This window comes from Poecilia reticulata, chromosome 12 (genome assembly GCF_904066995.2).
Source record: "Poecilia reticulata chromosome 12, P_reticulata-male-v2, whole genome shotgun sequence".
Lineage (NCBI taxonomy): Eukaryota > Metazoa > Chordata > Actinopteri > Cyprinodontiformes > Poeciliidae > Poecilia > Poecilia reticulata.
This window is the reverse complement of record NC_088841.1, coordinates 3085765-3110879: the sequence shown is the minus strand read 5'-3', so window position 1 is coordinate 3110879 and position 25115 is coordinate 3085765. Positions and strand designations below refer to the sequence as shown.

The 25115-nt window shown below is 40.2% G+C and overlaps 1 protein-coding gene across 4 annotated transcripts in view; it reads right to left on the bottom strand.

Annotated features, from left to right (window-relative positions):
• Positions 1-2079: 2079 nt before the first annotated feature.
• sez6l (seizure related 6 homolog (mouse)-like) overlaps positions 2080-25115 on the bottom strand; it is an 81027-nt gene continuing 57991 nt past the window's right edge. Inside the window, exons 3-17 of one of the 4 annotated variants that reach the window (XM_081613406.1) lie at positions 24112-24251; positions 23068-23263; positions 19785-19970; positions 19505-19676; positions 18316-18482; positions 17160-17354; positions 16597-16735; positions 15326-15522; positions 9309-9503; positions 8444-8635; positions 7694-7888; positions 6743-6778; positions 6337-6445; positions 5421-5526; positions 2080-4843 (exon numbers count right to left, since the gene is read on the bottom strand). In XM_081613406.1, the coding sequence (XP_081469532.1) occupies positions 4814-4843; positions 5421-5526; positions 6337-6445; positions 6743-6778; positions 7694-7888; positions 8444-8635; positions 9309-9503; positions 15326-15522; positions 16597-16735; positions 17160-17354; positions 18316-18482; positions 19505-19676; positions 19785-19970; positions 23068-23263; positions 24112-24251 (2255 nt within the window). In that variant the 3' untranslated portion in view covers positions 2080-4813. Of the gene's footprint in view, positions 4847-5420; positions 5527-6336; positions 6452-6742; positions 6779-7693; positions 7889-8443; positions 8636-9308; positions 9504-15325; positions 15523-16596; positions 16736-17159; positions 17355-18315; positions 18483-19504; positions 19677-19784; positions 19971-23067; positions 23264-24111; positions 24252-25115 lie in introns of all 4 variants that reach the window. The other 3 variants (XM_081613403.1, XM_081613404.1, XM_081613405.1) reach the window with 3 other exon arrangements.

Genomic DNA, 25115 nt, shown 5'->3' with positions numbered 1-25115 from the left:
TCACCAATCCTTTTCACTATCTACACTTCAGACTTCTAGCACAAGTCTGACCTCTGTCATCTACAGAAATTACTCTGCAGTTGGGTGTTTCTGAGATGGACAAGAGGCTGAGAACAGAGAGCTGGTTGACCACTTTGTGGGGACAATGACCTCATCTTGGATGTAAACAAAACAAATTAGATCTCCTCTGCTGTCATCTGTTGGGGCAGCAGCATCAGAGCCAGGGACATTAAAAGGCTCAACAGCCTTATAAAGAAGGCTGGATTTGTTCTCGGTACGACTATGAAACCTCTGGGGATGATGATGCAAAGAAGGATTCCTTATAAAATAAAGAAAATTGTAGACAACTCTGACCATCTTCTGTGTGGGGTTTTGGTCATCAGGAGTCTACCAGATGGAACCTGAAACAACGGGGAGCTAATAGGAGGCGAGATCCAAGTAGGGACGAAGGTGACAGATAAAAAATGAGGAGGATTATTGAGTGATGAACCTTTATTCTGTTCTGTTTATGCTTTTTCTTTGAAGTTGCAGAATGCTCAACATTTGTGTCGGAACCACCACAGCCTGCCAGTAACTTTCCATCTCTGAACCATCAGCTGTTGATCACATCACACCAGTCACATGATCAACAGCCAGATGTTACTACTGCTGGAAATGACGACAAAGAGTAGTAGGAGGATGATGTTTTTTTCCCCTGCAGTCTGCAGTTGGCTCCACCAGAACTCACAGTTTTGCACAGTTCATGAACTCTTGTGTGTCATTTTGTTGACAGTTATGAATCCATAACTCTTCTGTATAATCACAGACTATAATTTCTCCAAAACTCTGCATACATAGTCTTCACGCCCAAGAATAAGTGACTTGATGCTCCAATGCCTGAATAAGACGACGGCATCTCCTGATTACTTATAGATGATCAAACTCAATGGCTGAATTTTGAAAAATTAAACTGGTTACATCGGCTGCCATGGCTTTTTTGGGACTCATCGCATGATCAAGCTTGTTCATGTGATTTTAATTACATTTTCTTATTTAAGAAAATTAAATTAATTAAATTAATTTAAATTTCGCAATTGCGAAATTGTATTTGTTCGACATTAGCTTAATATAGACAAAGATTTACACACATTTATAAAGGAAACACAGTTAATGAGATCTACCATTGCTTGTGTAAAAAAATAAATAAATAAAAGAATGTGAATGTTTTCTAGATAATGTGTTACATTGTGCCAGTCATACTGAGTGGATCCTGCTAATGACAGCAGTCCACAGATCTGTTCCATCATTATCTCGGTGTGTCCAGGAGGCGCAGCATTCCCCACAGGCTGGCCATCTGGTTGGGCTTCTTGGGGCGGATCTTGGTCCTGGTCTTGCTCATGTGCTTGTCCAATAACCTCAGCTCAAATCTGATTGGTGATTTTGAATAGAAACTGTGGTTAGATTCTGTATCAGACGGATTTCAAACCTCAGAGAAATGCTGCCCTGTCCAATTCTGACTTATCATCTATTCATTTTAAATGTTTTCAACTCAAGTAAATTTTTACCGTAAGAACATTATTTTGTGGTAATGTTAACGTTTAGTTATAGTTCACTTCCCTTTATAGAGTGGGATTGTTCATTTTTTAAATATCCATTTTAATGTCAAAATCATAGACTTTCTTGAATATGTTGCTAATTCTGAAGCCCGACTTCTTGGAGGTCAAATTCTAAACATGGAGTCTATAAAAAAAAAAAAACTAAAAAAAAAACACTGAGATGAGAGACGAGTGGAGTGATGGACGGAAAGGAAATTGAACCTAAAAAAAAATCTTTTACTCTACCTCTCCATAATTCTCCACAGTTAGATTATGCAGAAATCCTGGATAATGTCTCAACTTCCCCTAAGACATATGTTCAGTCTAGTTAGACCTACTGGAATCTGATGCCTTTTAGGGACAACAAAAGGCTGGTCATTTCAGAAATTTGATTTTTCATATTTTTTCTAGGTAGATCTCTGAAAGAGCTAACCTACTATATAAAACATGACACACACACACACACACACACGCATACACATCTTAAAACACTCCAGTCTTTACAAACTTTTTCAAATTTTTTTATTCAAGTTTTACTTCTTATTTAAGTAAACTCATCATATTTGTCCAATTATAATGAAAATGTACATTTATTATTCTGCATAAAACGTCACATTTACAGTACATCAAAATAAATACGTCTTCTTCTGGGATCGATTGAGTTGCACTTTAATACTGATCAATTAACTACAGCTACGCATTTCACGTCTCGCAGTGAAGCCTGGTCATGACCTCTCTCTCTGACCACCAGCCTCTCCTGGCGTGTCACGGCACGTCTGTTAATCCAGCTGCATGCGAAAGGAAGAAGGCAAGAGTTCTGCATTGGCCCTCAGTGGACACCTGGGGACAGGAGGCTTTCTGTGTTAGGCCGACTGGGTTAAAAAAATAAAAGACGCTACATTTTCCTTCTTAGTATTGTCAGTTATTGGGAAGAGAACATGACTCGTCAATGTGGACAGAGAAATTCCCCCGCCGTTCTCATGAACCGTCAGTGAGCTTTGATAGTTAGCGTTAGCAGCACCTGAATAAATGAAGTCATTGAAAGAGAGGCCCATGCTCAAATGTGGATGTTAAAGTTCCAGTGGAATCGGATGGACAGGAGTTTTTTCTTGTTTGTTTTGTGTCTGGATTTTAGTAACCCAAGCACATTATTGTTGGTCTGTTTTCCATTTCAAAAATTTACTGCAGTATGTAGCTTTTATAAAATATACATATATTTTAGGTATTTGTTAAAGCTGTTACCATGTTGTGACAGTATGAGACAAATTTTCTCATATTTGTCTCATGTGAAAATATGAGAACATTTTCTCATAAATCATCTCATAAATCCCAGACATTGAACTGTCTGGGATTTTGTTACTTCAACAAAATCCCAGACAGTTCAATGTTAAATCCACCTCCTCTGCCTGCTTTCTGTGTTCCTCCTTACATCTGAACAAATACGCAGCTCAGTCAGAAACAACCAGTCAGAGAAAGGACGAGGGTCTAAGCATTGTCAATCATGCTCATGTATGTGTTGCTTGCACGCTCCCACTTTCCCACTGTTGCACCACTGCTTCTTCTGTGCAAAGGAGCCCGTCATGAATGCTAACGGTAGTTAGCAGGACCACCGATGACGACGGATAAACAGTTTTCCTGGAAAGGTAAATTGTTTCTCCGCCATTAGCATATTGATAAACGATTACACGAGGATGATTGACAGCGTTAAGACCCTCTGGTTGGTTGCTTCTGATCTGTGCATTTTTGAGACAAAGGAGCTAATTTTTTCCAGTTTGTCTGTCTGTAATACTGTCCTGACACAGTTTAAGAAGTATGGACAAAACATTGGTTTTATAAGAGTTACCTACTGCAGCTTTGACAAATAACTAGTATCTCTTCCCTGACCATCTACTAGAATGTGAGCTTTGGCTGAAGCAGGCTGCACACATTTCCAGACATGAGACACATCATGTACATTCCCCTGTTACAGCCTGTAAATGTTATGCTAATGTTGTAGCAATGACTAGTGCTACTTAGTCCATTATTCACTGATGATGATTCATTCAGCTAAGTGGCTCAGGCAGCAGACAACCTACAGTGATTTGCCCTTGAGGTTATTAATTGATGGCAGGACATTTTCTTTCCATGTGAAAAAAAGAAATCTTTTTTCACATGGAAAATCTTATGTAATTTATTTTTATTTGCCTGTTTTTTGGTGTATATTGAATGTACTTGTGGGACATTTTTTGGCAATGTTATTCAAAAATAACTTTTTCCACAGTAAAGGGATTTAGTTCATTTCTCCTTTTTGAAACAATCCAAAATGTTTTGACTGGCGATAAAACAGAGTGCCTTAAACATGTATTATTTGTATCAGTTTTGTCCCATCAGCTGATTCAGTATAAGTAAAGCAGAGCTTTGCACAGCTGAATGGTTGCCAAGGGAGATAAAAGGATTTCTCAAACATGCATGAAAGAATCAAAGCAATACTCCAGGTATGGTTCTGATGAGGGAATAACATTATGGCATGACATGAAGCTCAAAAAAGGTTGATTTTACATAGTACTGCCCCTTTAAATCTATTATTTACATCCAACAGCACAACAGAGCCCCTATAGTCTGACAGATATGGTGCAATAGACTGCAATGGCATTTTATGTCCCTCAACTAATATTTACATTTCAATTTGATCTTTCCAAAATAAATAAACATTTCTCACCTAGATTTTAAATGTGAAATAAATTATGATTGTTTTCTGTTGATTTCCTGCATGTAAACGTTTTACATTTAGCGCAGAAATATCGAACTCCTCCAGTAACAAAGATAACTACAAAATACCTTAACTTGGCTTCTACAGAAAAAAAGTCAGACAGCAGCTGTGTTACAAGTGAAACAAAAATGATAAGAAATCTAGTTTCTCCCAAAATGAACATGTTTTGACCCTCTAATTTCACATTCCTCCCACGGCGTCCTGTCCCCAACGTCTTCCTTTACTACCGTCCATATGGCCTCCCGCCGATGTGTCACCGACTCGTGTTAATATCTCTTTGCTTCACAGGTTCCTCTTCAGTTTCCCATTATGTCTACAAAAGCTATCACATCAAAGGGAGGAGGGGGGGAGATGAGTGACTGTGTCTTGTAGCAGGGAGGGGCTGGACATCATTATTTGTATTTACATGGCCTCCTCCTGGGTAGAAAGGGTCAGGGATGATGAGGTGTCAGCGCCGGGTGGTTGCTTCAGAAGTGTCTTTAGAAATGTCTCATATTGATACTTCATATTCACGAGAGTCCTGCTGAAAATGAAACAGAGTGATAGAGGCGCCGTTACTTCAACAAAATCCCAGACAGTTCAACGTTATTTTGTCATCATTTTTACAACTTTTCTTTTTCAGTCATGTTTGGGGTTGTCGGCTATTAGCTTTAGCTTCACACCAGGAAAGTGTTTTGGTTTGTTGGTCTGTTGTTCACGGATGTTGCCTGAGCGTCAAATTTTACTGACGTGTCAGGAAACTGAATAAAAAGGTTCCATCATGGGCTTTTGCTTGTAAAAAAATGTGTTACAGTTCTGGCCCAAGGGCGCTATTTACCACACAGCTTAAGCTCTGTAAGTTAGCTTTCTCAACATGTCATTTGAAAAGCCACTTTAAGCTAATGCTACACATTTAGCAAGGTTTAGCAGACTCACTGCAGCTGATTATCATAGGTAAGGTAAGGGTTCCAAAGATGTTATTCATGTGAAATCTTTTAAAAAATGACTTACCTGTTTTGAGAAAAATAATAAGGCTAGCTGAACATAAAAAATTAAAACAAAAGGTTCTTATGTTTTCTGCCTCTAACTTATAATAATTTCCACATTTGCACACTTACTCCTCCTGTCTCATAAAGCGGGTTGTCAAATTCTGTCTCCACAGTGATCTGTCGGTAAGGGTGAGGGTAGATCAGCGGCAACCTCAGGTTGGTGTGATATCTGCACCTGTTGGGCCAAAGGAGGAAATCCACATGTTAAAGGCAGCAATTAAACATTACAACAAAAAATAAATAAATAAATATATATATATATATATATATATATATATATATATATATATATATATATATATATATATATATATATATATATATATATATACATAACAAGACATAACAAGACAAGATATAAATTACAAGACACCCAATCAAGTCATCCTGGGACATCTACAGTTTCACAGCAGCTTGTCAAAATGTGTGTGAACTTTAGTGTGGCACATTTTTCAGGTCTGGAAAAACAAATTTCCAGACCTGAAATTTGTTTCAGGTCTCGAAGTGGACTTCACAATTATCACATGAAAAAAAAGTTTTTTGTTGTAATGTGACAACATGTGAAAAGTTCAAGGGATGTGAATACTTTTGCAGGGCAATCTATCTGACTGGACGTGTTTATGGAGTTACTTTGGGTCATGCTTGTTGTGAAATATATTAGAAATGAATTATATAAAAATGTAACTCCTTTTACATGGACTATTGTCATTCAACTGCACATTTAAAATGTACATACAGAACAACGTTTCGTTGCAAGACTCCAGCAATAATAGATAAACAAATAAAATAATAAATAAAAACATGAAAACTAGTTAAAATAATAAAACGTATCAATAGAAATATAAACGATAAGAAGGTCAAACATTAGTCTAAGTCTTACTTTAGCCCTGGGTGATAAAAAAGGGAAACTTGAACCCGGAGCCTTCCTGTGTTTATCTGAGCCGTTTTGTCACAGTGATTCTCAGTCCAGGAATTTTGGACTCACCTGGTGACGTAGACATAGGCGCCTCCCAGCAGCACAGACAGCAGCAGAACCAGGATGAAGATGGCTAGCGCTACTTTTCCTCCATGCAGAGGGGAGCCTGCCGTCGCCTCTGCAACTGACACCCAACAAATGAATGATGCAGGATTAATAAGAGAGCATCTTCCAGAAAATAAGTAGTCAGGCTGAAGGGGGTTCAGGAAATGCAAGTGAATGAAATGGATAAACGCTGGTAGTGGAATAAACACACATATGGCAAATGAAATCTGTAGATGAAACATACCCAGAGGGAGGAATGCTGGTTTTATGAAACACTCCCCCCCCTCCCCCCCCCCTTTCTTTGTGACTTTTGATTTATCTGTCTGCTAAGAAAAAGTGTTCACTTCTCACCACACAGACAGACACTCACCTTCCAAAGCATGGTTGCCAAAGCAGTCACGGTTAGCTGAAAAACATCATTCTGTCAGTCAGGGCATATGAAAACTGACATCACACAGACTGTTTCTTTTTTATAGTCTGTATTTTCAACAAAGCCTCTCCTCCAGGTTCACATTCAGTCTTCTTTTTTTGTACTATGCCTGTCAAGTCAGTTAAAAATTTACGTCAAAAATAGAGAAAACATCCACGCAATGTGCTTTCTAAACGCATTTTTTACTGATACATTTTCTGTCACTTATCTTCATCTCCTGCCCTCTTAGATCATTTGAAAACTGTTTTATGCCTGATAATATACTTTTTGGCGATAGTGAATGGAAGCAGCTGAAAATCTCACTTTTCCACACATGATCAGTTAATGTTTTACTCATTAGGATTTAACCGCCCCACATTGATGTAGTTGTGATGGGACTGGATTAAAATGCTTAATCGAGTTAATTGGAGGGTCTAATAAAAAAATAAAAATGTTCAAATCAAAACTCTTTCTTCTTACTAAATTAGTAAATAAATTGACATATGAGCTCAACAACAAAGACAATTATTGTTTTTAATATGATCTGTTATTTGATGAAACTGTCAGTTGATGAAACTGACAAAAAAGCAATTAATCAGCAATTAAACAATTAAGTTTAATTGCTGATTAAACTTAAATAAAAAATTTAAGTTTAATTTAAATAAGATTTAACTGGATTCATGTGATAGAAAAGACCTGCAGAAAAGTGACAAAACCTGAAGATGAACAGATGACCTCAGTTCAGTCTCATACTGAACCTCAGATATCTGTATCAGTGAAAAAAGTGGATCAGTGCATCCTTAAATTAGTTTTTACAGGAAATGTGAAGGGCATGTTCTGTAACAACTGGAAATGCCCCTCACATCTTTAAACCTACAGATTACGATAAAATCAAAAAGACCAAAATCTCACCCTGGCAGAGTGGAAGAGGGCCACTCCAAAACGAAGGGTTCCCGATTATGCACTTAATGGCCATCTCTCCTATGAGCTCATAACCTTGGTAACAAACGAATGTGAGTGTCTCGCCGGGCAAGTACAACCTCTTGGACAGGATCTGATAGCCGTTGTCAGGGAGACCGGGGTTATCACAGGAAACAAATTCCTCAGCTGGAGGAGAAAAACACGACAAACACTAGCAGGAGGGATTTTGGCGTTTCTCAACCCCAAATTAGGAATTTTCTGTGTGTGTGCGTGTGTGTGTGTGTATGTGTGTGTCGTAGCGGCACAGACAGATTTGACAGCCTCTGACTAAGGTGACATGAGTCATGGATAATCTCCACCCCCTCCTCCAGGTGGCTGAGGGCTGATTGGTACGCTCTATTAGCATTTCATTTAAATATCAAACACTTGACACCTACATTAATAGCCCTGAAAAATACACACAGTCCACACATTATCAGGCCCAGGGTGAAGTGTAAAAGCAGCTCAGACTATGGCTCGCATTAATGCTGCAAAATAAAAAGAGAGAGAGAGAAATAAAACAGAGAGAGAGAGAAGGACTCACACAGACCCAGTCGTGTCAGATGGCTCTGCAGCAGGAAACCAAAGCTCCTCTGTTCTCCGTCTTGTGCAGGCTTCCAGTGGTCAGACTGTTTCGTTTCTACGTGTTTAACCGTTTCTCTCTAACCGACCGGCCCAGGGCGCTCTGCGTCAGATACTCACACATGCAGTGAGGGAGTCGAGACGTCCACACGGGCGTCCCCGGCTCGCGGCCGTAGCAGGTGATGGTGGCGCCGCCCTGCATGACGAAGCCGGGGCTGCAGCTGTACTGGATGGTGGTGCCGACCAGCAGTTTGGGGTCGGACAGGGTTCTGGTGGAGTGCTCCACGTGGCCCGGGTCGGAGCAGTACATGACTGAGAGGAGGAAATAAAACCACATCAACTTCTGAGCGGTGACTTGATCAGCGGTAAATGGAAGTAGTGTAATTTTCAAGTGGTGAAGAAAACTGTTGGATCTCAGTATTAGACCTGAGTGAAGCTGCCCCCCCCCACCTTCTTCAAATCAGACAAAATTGGTGGCAAAAGTTTGTGCTACGTTTGTGCCGCTATCGTTTTAAAGACATTAAGAAATGTTTCCAGAGGTCACGAAAGGTCATCCAGTCCCTCATATCTTCTTCAAATCAGGCAAAATTGGTGCCAATCAACTTGACTGAGTTTGTGCAGCAAAACTTTTTGTTTGTGCTGCTTTGGCTTTGAAGTTCAAAGGTAATTTTGATTTAGTGAAAGTGAGGGGGGCTGGTTAACCTTTAAGCTTTCATTAATATCTTCAAACCACAAAGCACAAACAACAACTTTTGCTGCACAAACGTAGCACAAACTTTTGACACCAATTTTGTCCAATTTGAAGAAGGTGGGGACCCAACTTCACTCAGGTAGATATTAGGTTACAATGTATAAAAAGACAATACTTGTTCATCAATGTCTGACATTAAATCAGTCCATTTCCTTTTTTTTTAGAGAATTGGTAAAGTTATTCTAAATTCAGAAGGTTTCCCAATTATGTGCTAAAACACTGAAAAGAACTGACTCTTTTCACAGAAGGGGGGCTGAGAGCTCCAGGAGAGGTCCAGCTGGCAGGTGAGGGTCTCCCGTCCCACCAGGTCGTACCCGGGGTCACACTGGTAGGTGATCCGAGCTCCTCGCACCAGCGCCACGTGCGACGTCGTCTTCCAGCCGTTCTGGATCTCGGGGAGGTCGGGACAGGAGTCGTTCCGGGAAACCTCTGAGAAGAGAGATCAGAGACAACAGCCTGATTAACTGTCTCTCCTCTCTGACAGTGTCAGCCGCCGAGGTCCATGATTGGCTGTAATGAGACGTTTCCATCTCCGTCACTGTTAACGTGGGTCAAAAAGTCAATGTGATCAGAAGTGCTACAGCTGATTATGACACGATGCGGTGAGAAGACGGATGGATTCATCAGGCAATTACTTCACCGCGAATCAGATTGATGGATTTCATCTGAGCCAGGCCGTCTTTGAATATCACCTCTGTGCTGATCTCACATCAGGACGGCCTCGTAGAGAATAGCTGACAGTTTTTTTTGTATGTTTATCAAGATTAGGATTTCAATGTGTTTTTCTGTTACTAGGAAAGCAGAACATTTCAAGGCCAAAGTCACCAAATTGGCGTAAACCAGTGGTTCCCAAAATTTTTCTCCTGGGCTCCCCCAGTGGTTTCCAAGAGTCCAAGAGCAGAGTTAGACTCTTGCTTTCCAGTTGGACGATGTGTGTGAGCCGAGAGTGGGGTGGGGGGAGGGGTGTTCTCGGGAGATTCTTAGAGATTCCCAGTTATACTCTTCCATCCACTCAACACCCCCTCACCCCCTAGCGCACACAGCGTTCATCGTTGTTTTGTTGTTTTTTTTCCATTCATCCATATCGCTTCTCGCGCCCCCCCCCCCCTGCAATGGCCCGGCACCCCCCCCCCCCCCTAAGGGGGTGTGCCCCACGGTTTGGGAACCTCTGGTGTAAAGAAAGATCTTAACTAAAACAAGTGTTTCATTGTGTCTAATAGTGACAACATCCTTTTTTATTTGTTATAAAAATGTAGCAAGAAAATAAATAGATGAGTATTTGTTTTTCATTAATTGGCTTCAATTTCACACATGCAACAAATGGCAATGTGGAGCTGATTACTCTTACAAAGTGAAAATAACTAAATGCATAATGGACTTGGAAATGGAGGATCATTAACTGTTTCACTATTTGCATATTTCTTAGAAATAATCAAGTAATATTACTGTATTTGTACACAGAGTCATAATATAATCAAAATTGGATGTCTATATTGGAAAAAGGAGTTCATAAAATAGTTACAGTGGACTCCCACCTGTTAAAAATCCATAAATACTTGAGAACCCGTCTAAAAAAGGCTCATAACTACATATTCTAATAGTTGATACATTAATATACCTTAATATGTATTAATACGCACAGCAGAAACCATTAGCAGAAGCTAATATCTAGCTAATATCTAAGGAGGAGCTGTGGTCTTCCTCTGGGGGAGCTAGCCAATCAGTGTCAAGGAAAATAAATAGCACTCCTAGATTTGCTGCTTTGCAAACGACAGCGCATCATGTAGCATAGATCCTATGTATTTCAACTTCCGCAACTCCAAGAAAAAAAATCTAGAAGTAGGCGGGGCTCCACTGTAGTAATTCCACTACCCTTTCTGAAAGGACAATTAAAGCTGCCAGCAGCAGATAGCCTGACTAATTAAGCAGCAAAAGTGAATATTTTTTACTTGCGTTACTCCACACTGTAAATTGTAACATTGTATTTAATTGAAAAAGATGAATGAGTCTAACTTGTCTTTGGTCAAGGTTTTGCTGTGAAACAAAGTACATTGAATTGGAATGTTGACTTTAATCAAGTAAATTGGGTGCATTTAACTTTTGTTATAGTAATCACTTCAGTTAAATAAATTAAGGAGCAAACTATCACAGCGTTCCATATTTTCTGTCAAAGTTTGAGTAGAGAAATAACAAGCAGGAACTGTTTCAGTCAAGGGATTTTCATTTAATATAAGTAGTTTCAAGTTAAAAAGAACAGTGCCTTCAGAAACTTTGGTGTTTATTTACATATAGACAAAAAAATAAGACTTGGGAGCATAGATTTATTAAGTTACGCTCACTAGAATGGCACAAATGAACGTTAGTCAGTTAATTTGATGAAAACTAAACAATTCTGAGGCCACAAGTTTTCACATATCTTAAAAGTAAGGAGAACTACTTATGTTTTACAGTGTATAAAGAACTGCATAAATTATCTACAACATAATTTAGGCCACGATGTATATGATTTTACTTCAGTCTGAAAATCAAACCTCGATAAATAAATGATATAAACGTGAATCATGACCCAAATGTTAGTTTTTTTTTTACTTCCATTCTAAAGGTGCCCTTGAAAATCATCAGCAGCTGGGATCCATTAACCCCCAGGTGTGAAGTAGATTAACGCCACAAGGAGAAACACCGAGATGAGTTTTAGTCCCTCTGTTCATCTACTGCCTCAACTGGCAAATTATATCAATGAACCTTAAACAGAATGAAATATTTGTCTCAGTTCATATTCTTATGGCAAAAAACTTCCATCAACTACAAAGTCTGCTCCTTCAAAGATGTTTTCACTGCCCAGTAAAAAAAAACAAAAAAAAACAAAAACAAAAACGTGAAGCACTCTTTGCAGACACACAGAGCTTCATCATTCATCTACAAAGATGTGATTTTATCTTATAGATGAGGAAGCCTTATTTTGTTTGGACTAAGTTCTGTTTGAAAACCATCTTCAATTAATTGTAATAGATTTTTTTTTTAAGTCACATGATTTTTTTGAAGCTGCTCTTCTGTGTGGAGAGCTTTGAAAAGTTGATCCTATGGAATTAATCTATAATCAACTAATAGCGTGATAATTTAAAATAAGCCCAATCAAGCAGTTGTTTTGCTGATTGATTAAAATAATGATTTAGTAAATATCCCAAATTTATTATGGATATTTAAAAAGTCTTCCAGTTGTAGCAGTGCTAAATGCTTCTCTGCTGGCCCTAGAAAACTGCAGAGAAAAAGTGTAAAATTAAATAATCATATTTAATTTTATCTATAATTTTATATTTATTCTATAGACTATATAGCTTACATTGTATATTTATGCATAAACCTTCCTAGGGATGCACAATACTATTGGAATGGTATCGGTATTGGCCGAAATTAGCTGTAAAATCGTATATCAAACATCGGCTTCTCCGACAAAATAATTCACCATTAAGAAAGGCATTGTTCTGATAGCAAACCACAATGCCTGCAGCACCAACACAGCATCATAAGAAACTGTTAGATATTAATGCACTGATGTGCTTTCCACTTGTTGCTTATGAAGATGTTTAGTTTTGTTTTGTGAAGATTTACAAATTTGCACTGTTTGAGTGCTGTCATTGTCTTAGAGAGAACAGATGTCATGAATAAATCTGACATTAAACATGATGCAAGTTGAAAGTGCTGCATCATTTTTAGCCTCCTCCTTTGCATTTGGTAGCAGGCTACATTGACAAAGATAATGCAGTATTTTAGTTCCACAGTAGAGAAAGCCATATAGTTTCAGTAAGTAGGTATAGGAAAAAAATATCAGTATTGGTATCAGTTATTGGCCAAATGAGTCTTAATATATTGGCATATCGGATATCGACCAAAAATCCAATATGGTGCATCCCTGGCCTTTCCATTTCCATTGCCAACATGGACACTTGGTCTGGGTCAGATGGACTCATCTCGTTGTTCACGCCTTACATCAGATGATAGAACTGTTGGCTTACAGTGTTGCAGAACTCTGTTCAGCCTAACGGGGCCGTGGGGATTTGGACGTTGAAGCTCCGGGATCAATTTATCTTTATATTTTCCATTGACTTGGTCTTCCTCTGCTATGCGATCTGAACGTTTTACGGCATGTCATTTATTATCGGAGCGCACACACACACGCACGCGCACACGCACACGCTCGCTTTTATTCAAGAAGCGCGACCTCGTGTTGTTGTGGCTACATAATTTACTCCTCTGGGAAAGGCAAGGGAGTTTGTGGTGTCGAGAGGGTGACAAGTAAATTGAACCATGTGTGTCTCAGTGTGCGCCTAAATTGGTGTCAGGTGTTGGATCTGGGACGCGGCGCCAATCACGCCAGGCGAGTGAGCGGAGGAAGCCACCGCCTCTGAAAGCCCACACTTGTATGTGAACGAGTGTCATTGTGCGATCGGTGAAACAAATAGGATGTGATTGAATAAGGGCAGAGGGAAAGTGGAAGAAAAGCCAAATGAGAATGTGAGAGGGACAAAAAGGGAAAATGGAAAAACGGAGGAGGACAAAGAGGCGGCTCGAGGAAAAATTGAAATGAATTGAAAGATAACAAAGATTTCTGAATGTGTTCCAGTGAGGACTTTTTCTCTGCACTTTTTGTATTTTTTTAAAGAAACCATAACATTTTAGATTGTTACTTAAATTGTATTTTTTTCTCCTGAATATATAAATTAATCAATAAATGTATTTGTGAAAGAAAATATCTTGCCTCCTGGTCCTTTTTAAGGATGAAGCAATAGCTGCTCTTCCACTAAGAACATTGCGCGAATAGAAATCCCAAATATACATTTGTTTAGTGGATTTTGATGGAATGCAAAAAAGTTTTTGCACTAGGAAGAGTTGGTTTTTTGCCGTACCAAAATAGATGTACTGCCTTGGAAAAACACTTTTTTCACACCACCAGAAACATTATCAACATTACTACTGGCAAAAACCACAAAGAAGACGGCAGGAAGTGGCAGGAGGATATTGATGATTTGTTTTTGTTTTTGCAGCTGGCTCCTCCAGAGCTCTTCTAGAGCTCTACAGTTTCCCCAAAAATCCGCACATGTAGCCGCTCCTAAGTGGGCGGGGCTTGTCGCTCCAACACCTGAATACAACACTGATGTCTCCTATGACTGGATGATAGTAGATGAGCGCCAGCACCATGATTGAATTATGAATTTATATCATTTAACTGTTTACATACGCCGCTGCCATCAGTCGCGGCAATGAAATAAGCTTGTATGGCAGGAACAAGCTTAATTCACGTGTGATTTTTAATTTCATTTCATATTTAATGTAAACACAGCAATAGCAAAATTTTGTTTTTTTGATGTCAGCTGAATAGAGACAAAGATTTTGCGCACATTTGTAATGGAAACGCAGTTAGAGTCACGGAGAATTCACCAAAATCACCAGCACCATTATTCACTTATATGGAGAACTTAGAATGTTACATTTTCATACAGTAGAATAATCTTGAAGCAACTTTATGTAATTAATCATAGGGGAGCCATTCTTAAGGACTTCGTTCTGGATCTGAACGGAACACAACGTGAAGGAGTCAGACTTTGCAATCATCTGAGGTCAAAGCTTTTTTTTTTTTAAATATTTTATATGTAGCCTTTATTGATTTAAATTGTAGATATACTTATATTGTAATTACCCATCCACTTAATCACGTTCCTCCTTTTTTTAAAGGCCAAAGAAGAACTTTATAAGACTTTCATTTTCTTCTAAGAAAGAGTTTAAAAGATAAGATATTTTTAATTTAATACGTCTGCTCCTTTATTATGATTTGTTTTATTTCGTCCTGTAAGGATTTATTAGTTTGCTCTTTTCTAATCTGTCTGAATTCATATAAATAATGGCAGAAACCTTTACACCAAATCCTGTAATAAAGTCATTCTAAGAAGCAGTTCAGTCCTGCTGTTTCTGAAGCAGCAGGAGGAAACATCTTCTCTTCCTCCAGGCTCAGACACAAACCTGATAACCCAAAACTACAGAGCTGAGACTAATAAATAACAATCAGCAGTAAAATGTATTAGGAGTTGATTTGATACGTTTTGTGCAAAGAAATTCTATAAAATACTCAAAAACTGGAAAACAAATCAGCATGTCTAAGTAAACACATAAAACTGAAATGTTTACAATGGATAAGATAGTAAAAGTTCTTCCTTCATCAGATCTGGGTCCAGGTCTAACGGTTGCTAAACGCTCACCGATGTAATTGATGATGAACCCCTCCCCCTTCCCAAAGACGAGGCCGGCAGGGTCAGAGTGGAAGGTGACGGTCAGGTCCGGCGTGCTGGACGAGAGCTTGAAGGGGCTGCTGCCTCCGACGTAGCGCCCCAGGATCCGGGTCGTGACCTCGTCGCCATCCGTGAAGGTCAGCATGTCGCTGTCGCTGATGTTTAGCCTCAGGATGGCCAGGGTGAGAGGAAGAAGAATCACCACAAGTGAGAAAACAGCACACAAAAATAACTTTGCATTTGCTGAAAGGTTTTTAATGGGGTTTTGTTTGAATTGTGTAAGGAAGCAATTCAAACAGTTTGAACGTGAACTCTCCATCTAAAGAATCATATTGTGATTTATAAAAGATTCAACCTTCCCAGAATGTCCTTTACTGTCCAATAGTATGAAAATAAAGGATGTGCTTCACTGAAAGGATCAGTATTATGTAACATTGACTTTTTTAGGTTTGCATCATGTTATAACGTTGTAATGTTATTTCTTTAATCTCCTGAGGCAACCATTCAGCTGTGTAAAACACTTGAGACCTAGCACCGCCTTCAAGGATGAAGCTCCTCCTCAGAGTTGAAGTTTCCAACCTTCTGCTTCCCTCCCCAACGACTCGCCCACTCAGCTCCTTCAGACTAGCCAGCAGCAATCAGCAAACACCTGGTGGAACTGAGCATCAGCTGAACTCATTATAGGAACTTCTTCTCAGAGAAACACTTGTAAAAACATTGTTTAAAGGGTTAATAGAGAGCCATGTTGTGATGATTTCCTAAAGGCGGAGTTTCAGAAAGAGCAGGAGTTTTTAAAGCGACACAGGCCCAATTTCAAGGAGTTAAATTACAAAGTCAAATACCTCTTAAGTCATATTATATAAGTATAATTTTTATAACAGGTGAATATAAGAGTTACTTGATTGCACTATAAAATGTCTGGAAAACAACCATTTTATACTGTCTCTTTAGTAGAATATGTAATTTTTTTTTTGATGTAAGCTTCAATCTCTGATTGCTGACCTGCTATGGTATTGAAACTTTGTTGTTTTGTTTTGTTGCCTTTGTTTAGTAAAACCTCTTTAGCAGGTATAATATTGTTAGTACTTAACAACTGAACAACTACATCCTCTCTTACCTTAAACTCAGAGTTTTACGTTTACCTGGAAATTAAACTCTGACTGACAGTTAATTTCTTTTCTAAAGTAATTAACTAACATGCCCATTTGACTCTCTGTCAAGAAACGATATGTTTTCCTTACAGCTGAACATCAAGCAGCACTCGTTTGTCTTCGCCGACATGTATCCTCCAGCTGCAGTCCTCTCCTTCTCCATACCACTCCGGCCAGTTTGGGGACAGGATGACTCCGCCTGGACCAGTCAGGTCCCCGCCGCACTGGGCTGCAGCGGGACAGACGGAGGACAGGAAGATGAGAACAATTTAGCAACAGGACAGTCCTCAGTGTCAACTACAGACGTACTGATTGCTAGTTCTGTCTGATACACTAGCTTGCCACTTTTTAAGTGATTAAGTTGAAACAAAACTGCTGAAATAAAACACTTAGCAGCTGTATCTACCATTGCTGAATAATGTCAGCATTAACAGACATCATGGTTCAGATGAAAAAACAATCTCAAGTCTCTGTTTCAATCTTTATTTGCTTTATTTCTTTTTCTCAAGCTTTTTGTGTTCCTTCTTTCTGTTGTTGCCTGGAATCACAACATTTGACACCAAACAATTCACCCCTACACCAGACTAATGAGTTTTAGACTATGATTTAGGGTAAAAAGATGAAAACCTTCAACATGAAGGTCATTCTTCTACCTTTGCAGAGCGGCTCCGTGTCGTTCCAGTACGGGTCCCTGGCGCTTATGCACTCAATCACCGGAGGGCCCTGCTCTAAAGAGTGACCGGGGTCACAAGTGAACTGAACCACCGTTCCCACGCCGTACAAGGGGTCCGATGTGGTGAAGTTTCCATTCTGGAGGTACGGCTCGTAGCAGTGGCCACGCTCAAAAGCTGAAACAGCAAAAAGGAAGAAGGATGTCAGGAACACTGTGTGTATGTGTATGCGTGTGTGTGTGTGTGTGTGTTCGTGTGTGTGATTCTGAAAAAATGTCTCTGCTGATTTACTGGAAATATGAGTCTTAGTTAATTAGTCATTTTATGTCCAGTGATTGGATTAAAATGGTAGAGGAAACGTCATCATGCTTTGGCAACATCAATCTGCCAGAAAACAGAAACTTTATCTTATCTCCTCCTCTGCGGATCAGCAGCTCCCTCCCTGGCAGTCCGTCAGAAAGCAGCTTGGCAGAACATCACGTTAAGCCAGGGGTGTCCAAACTTTCCACAGCATGAGCCAAAAATTGTCAACTCAAGTGTACTCAAGGGCCAAAAGAGAAAAAAACATTTTTTTTAAAACTAATTCAGCAAAATGTTTTACTGAAAATTTATTTCCTGCTCAACAATAAACTAGACATGAAATTATTTATTCAAAGAAAATAGCCTGTTTATTTTTTTTGTCAGAAAGGAATGTGTAAATCAGTGTAGATCCAAAACGTCAAGAGGGTTTTACAAAAGAAAGGCAACCACTTGATTCATTTATGTTAGGATCAGTTAAGGAAACCTGAAACAGATTTAGTGCATTCTCAGCAGTAACTATATGATTTAGCTCAATGTTTATTTGAAACGAAAAGCAGATTTGGAGGCACCAAAATCTGCTTTAGTGTAGAAGTCAATGGACAGACGTGATCCAGTCTACCATGAAATTAAAGGGAAAGCAGGAAACTTGGTTAGTAAAAGATGGAGAAGACTCATTTCTGAGAGATGAATTTAATCTATGGGTCATTGTTTTGTCCAAATTGGAGAAAAAACAGCCTCCATTTGCATCAACCACCTACGCTGGTGGGACATGTTTGTGCCCGGGGCCCAGCAGTGTTCCTGCCTGTGTGTGTTTTATCTGTAACCTCTGACCCTCTACCTTCGTAGCGGATGTTAAACCCGGTCGCATGGTTGGGCTGATCGGTGATGAACTGGACCCTCACAGCCGGACCTTCGCTGATCACCCCCTCAAAAGGTATCTGCCCCCCCCGCCCTGAATCGAACAGCACCACAGAGCCAGCGTCCAGGCCGCTCCACAACACCAGCCTGAAGGGAGGCAAACACAACAGATCAGCAGAATATTTCAGACTCATCCGTTGGAGAACTTAAGGCTGCATTCACACCAGCTATGGTTTGTCCTCTTTAATCAAACTCCAGTCAGTCTACCTAGAAACCGGTTTGACCCGGTTTGTTTGTGGAGGTGTGAATGGATAATTGAACTCTGATGTTGACCAAAACAGTAAACTCTGGTCTGCCTAAAAACCTTGGTCTATGTCTCAGTTGAAGTGACCTCTGGTCTGGTTGGAATGCATATGTGAAGGCCAAGTGGACCAGAAACTGCTCCACAAGCAGGACGCAGACTACGGCGCAGGGAATTCTGGGTAAATCGCAATAAAACAGAAGCATGAGTCCAGCGCACCAGCAGGTCATTGTCTGGTACCAAAGAGAAAAGAGAAGTCCTACAACCACTAAAATCTCCATCTTGTTTATATTTTGTGAATAAGGAAATTGTGCTCAGTGTCTTCCTCAAAGGTTTTTGTGTCGTTTCCTTCAGTGGTTCTTGGTGCAGCGCCATCACAGGTGAGGAGAGGAACAAGGTTTTCCCTCCCTCCCTCCCTCCCTCCCTCCCATCCATCCATCCATCCATCCATCCATCCATCCATCCATCCATCCATCCATCCATCCATCCATCCATCCATCCATCCATCCATCCATCCATCCATCCATCTTACACCTTGGGGGGGTTGCTGGTGCCCATCTCCAGCTAACGTTCCGGGCGAGAGGCGGGGTTCACCCTGGACAGGTCGAAGGTTTTCCTAATAGTTTGGATTGTTTAACAGTGCAATGTGAAAGAGAACAGCACCAACTGAAACTGTAATAAATGTTCCACCTTTGGTCCCCAATCAAACCAAGTCTACTGCACTACCAGGTGTGAGGTGAAGTAAACACATCTTGTTTAAAACAGACATTTAAAGGAGCAGAGGGTGTTTGTAAATGGATACAACATGGTCTTAGACAACTTGAAACTCGACATGAACCTGGGATAAATGGCCATGTTTGGCCCCTACCTGTCGGTCGGCCCCAGGGCCAGCCTCTCCAGGTGCAGATGTAGTCTTTGGTCTTTCGGTGCCTCCAGGGACCAGGAGCAGGAACGGTCCAAAGTGGCGTTTGGTCCGTGGTGGGGGGACGGCGACAGCACCCGCCCCACCGTTGCATTCTTCACTGTCCCTCCACAAAGAGCTACAGGTAGGAGGACACGATACTAGAGTATGGGACACTAACTCAACGCCTTAAACCGTCACTGGGATCGAGTCAATGATGTGAATCTACCCACACATACGTACTCACCCCTGCAGGTCGGCTCCTTGCCGCTCCAGACCGGCAGCGAGGCGTTGATGCAGGTGAGCTGCGGCTCCCCCTGCAGGTGATAACCCATGTGGCAGTGAAAGTTGGCTACGCCTCCAGGGAGCAGGTTCAGCACCGACACTTCCCCGAAGTGAGGTCTCTTCGGAAGTGAGCAACTCAGCCTGAAGACTGAAACAGAAAAAGATTTACTGTTGACGTTTGACCAGATCTGTGTTGTGGTTACCAGAGAAACCAAACGTAAAACCAAAACGATTATCTTTAATTCCTTTTAGCTTCTTTTGCTGCTTTCACTTCACAAAATAGCAATCCCCTGCACATCTTTTCTCCATATGTGAAATATAAACATTGTGCCAGTTTGCTTGTTAGGAAATGTACATATAGCAGCACATACCACATTCTCAAAATGTGGTATGCAAAAAAAAGTTTAAAATTTATTTAAAACAAATAAATTGGCTTATTTATTGATATAAACCAATTTAGAAACAGCTAAATTTCTAAATTTAAACAACCATCCAACCTACAGTGTCAAAATATTTTATGGGAAAACAAGATTTTTTTCTAAATTTGCGCATTCCTTTAAGTAAATTTATTTTTGAAACGTCAAGTTGTGCAATTTCATGGTCAGTGGAAACGCAAGTGTAGATTTGAAGTAGAAAATACAGAAAAAAATTTAAGTCTCAATGAAAAGCTCCATCAAATACGGTACATTTACCTTTTTTTTCTTCTTTTGACAATTATATTCGAATAAATCAATGCAAAAAAATACTGAATGTAAATACTGGTTTTGTATTGGCCCATATATGAAAAAAGCAGAATCCCTAAAATGGCATTGGATTTTTTTATAGCTTCTTATGTTGCTTTCTCTCCTCAAAATTGTTAACTTCTTCATGCTTTAAATGATTTTCCTGTTATTTATCACCGACAGGATCACTTATACACAGAGTTCCCATTCACCTGTAGGTACATTATCATCTGAAAAAGCCTTAATAAGATTTTCAGGCTGGATGGGATTAATATTCCTCGCCTGTTAATTTCGGTTTTGTTGTTTCTCACGTCTTATTTGATCGCACACAAATCTTCCTCTGCATGCAGCGTTTTGATCCGAGTCAGCTCCATTTCAGGAGCGACGCAAAACGATGAGACGGCTGTGATTAGCGGCACAGATGGGCAGTGGCGGAGCTAGACTTTTAAAGTTGGGGGGGCCAAGACTACGTCTGGGGGGGGGCAAAATTTAAAATGTGTGTGTGCACATCTATATATACTGCTCAAAAAAATAAAGGGAACACTTAAGTGTTCACTTAAGTGTTTAAGTGTTCCCTTTATTTTTTTAAGCAGTGTGTGTGTATATATATATATATATATATATATATATATATATATATATATATATATATATAAAAAATAACCAAACTGAATATTTGGTTATTTTTTAAGCCCCTCTGTCATTTGACATGTTATAATTAACACCTTTACGCAAAGAGTTCATCACAGAGGAAACTAAAATCAATCAAATAAAAGATCCTTTCTGAATATCATCTCATGGACACTGAACTAAATGCTCTTTCTGACCGGGAGCTGACAGCGTGTTGAAGAGTTATGGACACCGTGGTTAGGAAGCTCTGGTTGGACAGGTAATTTGACGGGTAACAATATTTCGGGTCGGACCAGAATTATTTGCATGATGGTGGTTCGGGCTTCTAATGACTTTACATTTAATGAGTTTGGAGCACACAGAGAAAACCTGAAGAGAATGTGATCTACTTATTGTAGTTTAAGTAGAGGAATAACAGCTGACTGTTGAGAGAGGAAAGAAATTAAAGTGCAGATCCGTTAGGCAGAAACAAGCGCAGAGCGCTGGGCAATAAATGCTCCACCGTTACTCCAATTAATCACACATGAAATGACAAACGCCAAATATACAATATATAGTTACACTGCTTACGTTAATGGTGTTTTAAAACAAAACCAGTAAAAACTTAACTGAGTTAATATGTCAGATTCCCTCCTCAGCCTCGTCTTGATAAGAACAGAGAGCAGTTCGCTGGTTTCTGTCCAGACTGTGATCAGCTGACCACTTGGTGCTCAGACAGTTTCAACTTTACGCATAAAGAACATCGTGGAGCTCATTATTAATCATTATAAGAACAATATCTGTCAGAGAATCATCTCTGATCTGGACGCTTTAACGGACCAGAGGCTTTGGAGCGTCTAGCAGCTGATCTGCTTCTGCTGGTTTTTCTCCCGCTGAGGGATCAGGAAACGATCAGAGTTCTGTCGTCTTCTAATCACGTCATTTCGTGAAATGTTACCTGATTTCAAAAACATTCTCGCAGAGAAATAATAAATGTTTCATTTGATGACTACAAATTGGAAATAAAAGGATTTTTTTCTTAGACGGACAACGAAAAAACTCCAACCCAACCTTTGCTCCAAACTACGAGCATTGTCGGCCCCTCTTCGGTTTTTTCTCTTTTTTGCGGAGGATCAATAAATAACTTATTGGTGTTTTACCATCACCACCAGGTATGAAGTGCTTTAGCCTTTGAGTTGCACCACAGCGCAGCAACTGAAACATCCAGGAGAACAATATCAGCTTGTTGTTATGAGTATAAAGGAGGCTGGTATCACGCCTGAAAAAAATCTATTTATTTACGTCATCACATGGACTTATATAAAGTTTTATATTCTTTTCATATATTTATTATTGTTTTTCTTCTTTATATATTAGGTTGACTTAGAATGATTCTAAATAATGAACTGGAATAACCAATCCTCAGGGGGGGCCACTGGGGGGGGGCAATCAGATGACAGGGGGGGCACTGGCCATCCTGGCCCCCCATCTGGCTCCGCCACTTCAGGTGGGCCCGGCGCTCTGATGTCCCCTCCGCTGCTCGTCGCATGTTAGAACCGCGTCATCAGACACACGTGAAAACAAACATGAACACACACGCACGCGCGCGCGCACACACACACCTACACACACACACACACACACACGCGCGCGCCGTCTCCTCAGCCTCCTAATGAGACGAGAGACGATTAATCAGAGCGCTAATCAGCTAATTCACATGACAGATTCAATCACCGTGCTGAGTGACTCAATGAGAAGGTATTTGATTATGCAATTAACACGTACACGTTAGAGAGCACAGACAGCCTCTTGGCTCCCGATGAAAGGGTTGTCGGATAATTCCATAACCGGTTTGTATGAACACATGATTAGGTTTTTGCTGCGTTTGTGTGCCTGTGCGGCGTGGCGACTTACTCTGGTAGTGCAGCTGGAAGAGGCCCATGCTGCCCTCTGAGGCCGAGCGGTAGTAGATGGACAGAGAGTTGGTGGGACTGCGGATCACCTGACCTTCCACCAGCAGCGTGTGGTTGGCCAGAACCAGGGTGGCGCCTTGATCGTCCACGCCCCTGATGGACAGCTGTTCGCTGTCCGACAGGTTCACGTTCTTCACCTGGATACACAGGAAGTTAACGGGGAGGCAGTCAGACACCGCAGCAAGAAGAGATGATTGGAGATGGGGAACCCCCCCCCCCCCCCCCAAAAAAAACACAGAAAGCATTTCGTTTTCTTTTTGTTTAAAGGGGCAGAATTATGTTCAGTTGTTACCAAATGCTGTCCATATATGACTTCAAACAAATTTGATTTTGACATTTTGAAATTGGGCCTCTGTCTCTTTAAGAAGCTTCTGCTCTTTCTGACACTCCGCCTTCTGCTTGTTATAGCAATAATGCCGTTCCAGTCAGTTTATAACCTTCTTAGGAGCGTTAGACTGAGACGTAGTTCATATGATGAGCTCAGCTCCATGAATGCTTTCTATGAGAAACTCAAGGATTCTTCAAACATGCACAGAAGAATCATGGCAACAGGAAATAACATAATAATATGATATAAAGCTAAAAAAAAAAAAAGAAAAAAAGATTTTGCACAATCCTGCCCCTTTAAGACAGTCAACCTTTCCCAAATAGGAAACCTAATTTACAACTGGTCAGAAATGACTCATGTTTGTGACATTCGAACCGGATCTACAGAATCCCTTCATCAAATGTTTCCATTTGAGGAATTCCAGTTTCTGCCCGTCTTGCTTGGCTGATTCAAAAACGCCAAGCCGCCACCAGGAGGCAGAAGTCAGTCTCCAGACTAAAGGCATCCAACATAACGACCAGAGCACAAACACTGCAGCAGCATCCTCCATTAAAGTCTCTCTAGTTGTGATAACCAGATGCTGTTGCGGGCTGCGAACACGTCCCAGTCTGGCTGCAGTTCCGTGCAGTGGGATTTCCCTGAGGGACTCGCACACACCTGCAGTTCCACGCCGTAGCCGGTGTAAACGGTCACGGTGTAGGTGCAGTGCAGGAAAAGGCCGTCGGGCAGAGGCGGGTTGTCAGAGGAGTCTATGTATCCCTCTGGGTCGGAGAAATTCACCATGCAGCTGGATGCAGCTGGAGGAGAGAGCAGAGAGTTCAGATTATTTACCCCCACGTTGAATTCGCTTGTAATCCCTTTTAATGGCATTCTAACTGGAACCACTCTGGAAATCCCTACTGTGTGTAATTAAAGACAGAAATTACAAGGATTTTAAGCAGTATGCAAGAAAAAGGTGCAGCCAGGTCTCCAGGGCGTTAGCAGGCTCAGGGTAAATAGCCACTCTTCTTCTTCTCTCCCAGGCTTTAAGGAAGCTCCCTGCTGGACTGAGTGACATAAGCCTCTCCTCATTAGGATTCTTGCACTTCACTTCATTATTACATTACAATTCAGTTTAATATTTATTTTTAAACCTTTCTTTTCTTAAATACCTAAAGTTGTATTTGTTTCTAGTTAAGCTGAAACATTCATTTCTAAAAAAATTGCATTTCCATTTCATACTGATACAGTATTTGTCAAAAGCTAAATAGTTTTGCATTTTGTCAGATTATTAACCAAATGTAAACGGATTTTGTTAAAGATTTTGATCAAAACAAAAGGTCAAATCACAATCGGCAGGTCAGGCTTTTTAAAGATCAGTAATCGGCAGAAAAGTTCAATTGGTGCATTCTTAATCATTACCTTCCTAAAAGTGATTTTTTTTCCAAAAGTGATTTTTGTAAATAATAAATAAATAAAATAAAAATCAACACTTTGTTCTTTTAGGCAATTTTTTTTTTTTACTATTTTAGGAAGGTGATGATCTGATGATGTAATGATGTTGTGGTTCCTTAACATAATGTTGAAGGAACCAACATTATACTTTGACAGACAACTGTGTCTGTCAAAGTATCTCTTAGTTGAGTGACCTGATGTTGTTTTGCTAATTTAGAAATTTTGAA